Source organism: Aphanomyces invadans, assembly GCF_000520115.1.
Source record: "Aphanomyces invadans strain NJM9701 unplaced genomic scaffold supercont1.86, whole genome shotgun sequence".
In the NCBI taxonomy this organism is placed as follows: domain Eukaryota; phylum Oomycota; class Saprolegniomycetes; order Saprolegniales; family Verrucalvaceae; genus Aphanomyces; species Aphanomyces invadans.
In genome coordinates this window covers 162649-165767 of record NW_008580231.1, presented here as the reverse complement: position 1 = coordinate 165767, position 3119 = coordinate 162649, and the positions used below count along the sequence as shown (strand labels likewise).

General features: G+C 50.2%; 1 protein-coding gene across 1 annotated transcript; it reads right to left on the bottom strand.

Annotated features, from left to right (window-relative positions):
• Positions 1-216: 216 nt before the first annotated feature.
• On the bottom strand, positions 217-2193 carry H310_14775 (hypothetical protein; the record flags this gene model as incomplete). The annotated part of the gene is made up of 12 exons (XM_008882704.1): positions 217-268; positions 315-522; positions 730-891; positions 949-1148; positions 1201-1269; positions 1322-1384; positions 1429-1497; positions 1558-1601; positions 1673-1712; positions 1762-1830; positions 1872-1946; positions 1994-2193. The coding sequence occupies 12 exons, from the start codon at positions 2191-2193 to the stop codon at positions 217-219; spliced, it is 1251 nt and encodes a 416-aa protein (XP_008880926.1).
• Positions 2194-3119: the final 926 nt, after the last annotated feature.

Sequence of the window (3119 nt, the reverse complement as noted above, 5' to 3'; positions counted from 1 at the left end):
CCAGTGAATTGTGCGCAGCACCAAATGAATAAAAGTCGGTGGCCGTCGTAAACCCGTAGCCTTGAAGCACTTCAGGTGCCATCCAACGGAACGCATCGACGTCCTTGGTCATGGCCATTTCAAAAGTTTCGTGGGGATTGCCAAGGCCCGTCAACTTCGTTCGTTTCAATGGGTCCAGCAAAACGTTTCGAGCTTTGAGGTCGCAGTGGATGACTTTTATCGAATGCAAATACTCGAGGCCACAGGCAATGTCGAGAATGTGACCGCACTTGATCTTCCATGGCACGGTATCGACAGAATTGTTGTCCAAATACGCCCTCAGGTCCCCTCCAGCCATCAATTCCATAAAGTACATGAGGTCGCCTTGCTTGGTTTCGCCCGGCCCAAGGAAGGCCACGACAAATGGGCTCTTGCATGTCGACATGAGGTCCATTTCGTCCGAGAAGGACTTGATCTGGTCCAATGTCTTGGTACTTGAATCAACCAATACTTTGACGGCGACGTCTCGGTCATGCAGAGTGCCTTTGTACACGTTAGCGCATCCTCCAATGCCCAAGACGTGCTTGAAACCGAATGTGGTTGTGTTCAGGTCATAACATGGAAATTTTGATGCGTTCTCCAGTTGAAGAGGGCGAGGAGTTGCGATTGGATTGTATCCAGGGTACATTGAAACCGATGAGTCAGACTCGTGTGACTTTCGCCGACGTCGCAGGACGAGGCACGCGACACTCCCCCCGAGCATAAGCGCCGCCCCGAGAGCAATGCCAACGGTAATCACAACGTTCGAAGGTGTCTTGGGGGGCAGAGGTGTCGTCGTAGACGGTTGCGTTGGAGTGCCCGTCGTGATCGGTGGCAACGTGGACGAGGGTGGCAATTCGGTGACGGAAGTGCCTACATCCACACACATGCGATGTTCGGTATTAGATGTTTCGATTCGACGAGGCGTACCAGGCAAAACACAAACAGCAGCCGTCGTCTTGCCCCAAAGCGTTGCACGATTCGTCAGATTACAAGAATTGGAGCTGATCTGGAGGCTTTTGGCCTCGTATCCGTTGGATTTGCCTTGTGTGGCGGCCTGGAGCTTGTTGACTGCATCGTACGTAGGCTTGTCCATGGTCCAGCTGACCAGGTTGAGATTGTTGAGTGTTCTAATGTTGGGTGAGAGAGCTTGATACGTTCTTGTATACCACAAGCACGTACAAGTTTTCGAGTTTCGAACTGAGCGAAACATTCGAAATGACGTCAAGCGCCGGGCTGTCGCTCAAGCTCCTAATCGAGAGTGATGCAAATTGTCGATCATCACGTACAAAGTGGGGCGTACAAAGTGGAGAGTTGGCGCCAGTCCAAGTTGACAAGTTCCTTGATATCATTCTTCGCCAGAGACCTATGAACATGTCAGAGGACCCATGCATCACACGGTGAACGAACAAAAACGTGAGCGAAGGTGGTAAAGTCTCGAATGACTGAGTGTCCGATACTGAGGTCGAGTTCAACCACCTACACGTGCCAGTCACTCGTAGTTTGCGTCGCGGATTCCGTACAGGTTTTTCAACGAACGTGGAAATGCTGGAAGCGTCGAGACGTCGGAGGAAATGATGGACCTATACAATCATCAACGTGTGCCACAAGCCATGTGGGGATACAATTCCGTGATTTCTCTGGGCCATTTTACATTCGACGAGATGTCGATCTCGTCCACCCCTTGAAAGGTCCTGCACACAGCAAACTGTTGATTTGACCTTTCGTGCCAGTGATTCGTACAATTTCGATAATTGAGTTGGCCACACGAAATCTTTGAGGAGCTTCACAGTGGGGAAGTTGATGAATGTCCTACATCGAGTAAGCCATGGACTTCAATGGAGGCAACGTACAATTCATTGATATAGTTGGGTAGCTCGAAGTACGACAAGTCAATCTCTTCGTTGCCGCCATCGAAAGAGAGCTTCCTAGCAGGCATGGTTTTATATGGTCACTCGAGGGACAGCAATCGTACGTGTAGCCCGACGGGTGTTGTGGATAGTCCATAAAGTACCCAATCGCGTTAAAAGTGGTTTCGGTCTGCACGTAGCAGTCCTGATCCACGACGCATTCGGCTTCGTCGCAGTAATCGCTGTCCGAAATCAAAATCAAGGCGTCTTTGTCCAATGTGCCATATTCGTTGCAAGACATAGACAGGGCTGGTGCTGCCGCCATGTAGACCAGAGCTCGATTCATAGCTGTGTCAAATCGACTAATGGAGCTGGATAGGCAATCAGGTCAGATGCCCCGCTTAATGTGTTACGGAGAGCAGCATGTGCCTTGTCGCCAGTTCGTCCCTCACCCCACGACCCAACAGCCAGCGCGTGTACGAACATTCGAGCTCGAAGAAATGTTAGCACGGGTACGTTTCGCCGGACTACCGAGTCTAGTGCTTTGATAGCGTTCGAGTTCTTTCATGCAACCATTCCCAGGTCGCGAGAGGACCGCGTTACCCGCCTTGAATTGGCAGCTCCCCCTGCATGAGCCCGGTTAAGAGTCAAGTGTTTGTTACATTCCACGTGCAGGTTGCAAATAAAAACTGCACTTCTCCGAAGGCGGAGGCAAAGTCATTTCCCGAACTTTTGAACCTTTGCGTGTTTCGTCGGATGCAATGTGAATCAGTGCCGTTTTTGTATCACCTCTCCCAGTTCCTCCCTGGTCGCGCAATTCGTGGTACAATATCCTCGTCGCGACATACTGCGACTGAACTCCACAGCAGCTTGTGACTTGTTGATGTCGAGAGCAGATTCGTCACGACCCAGTGCGCCAGCTCGACGTCACCCGTGCGAGAAGGACTACAGCAGCCCAGTTCATCTACAAAAAGCAGTGTTAACAGTGTAGGACACAGTGACCCGGGAAAAAGCTCAAGCGTAGTACTCGCGAGTATTGTGACGTTTCTATGCATCATTTTCACCCTTGATCAGCAAGCGCAAAAAATCATGATGACGGAAACCATCATATTCTGATGTGAGGCCACTGATTGGCCAACACAATAGAGAGTACAGTGATGCCTCCATTTTTGCAACAGGACACATTTAATATCCTCCGAGAACTAATAAATTCATTTCGAGCAGTAAGATTTGAAATTCAAACTTGTACCG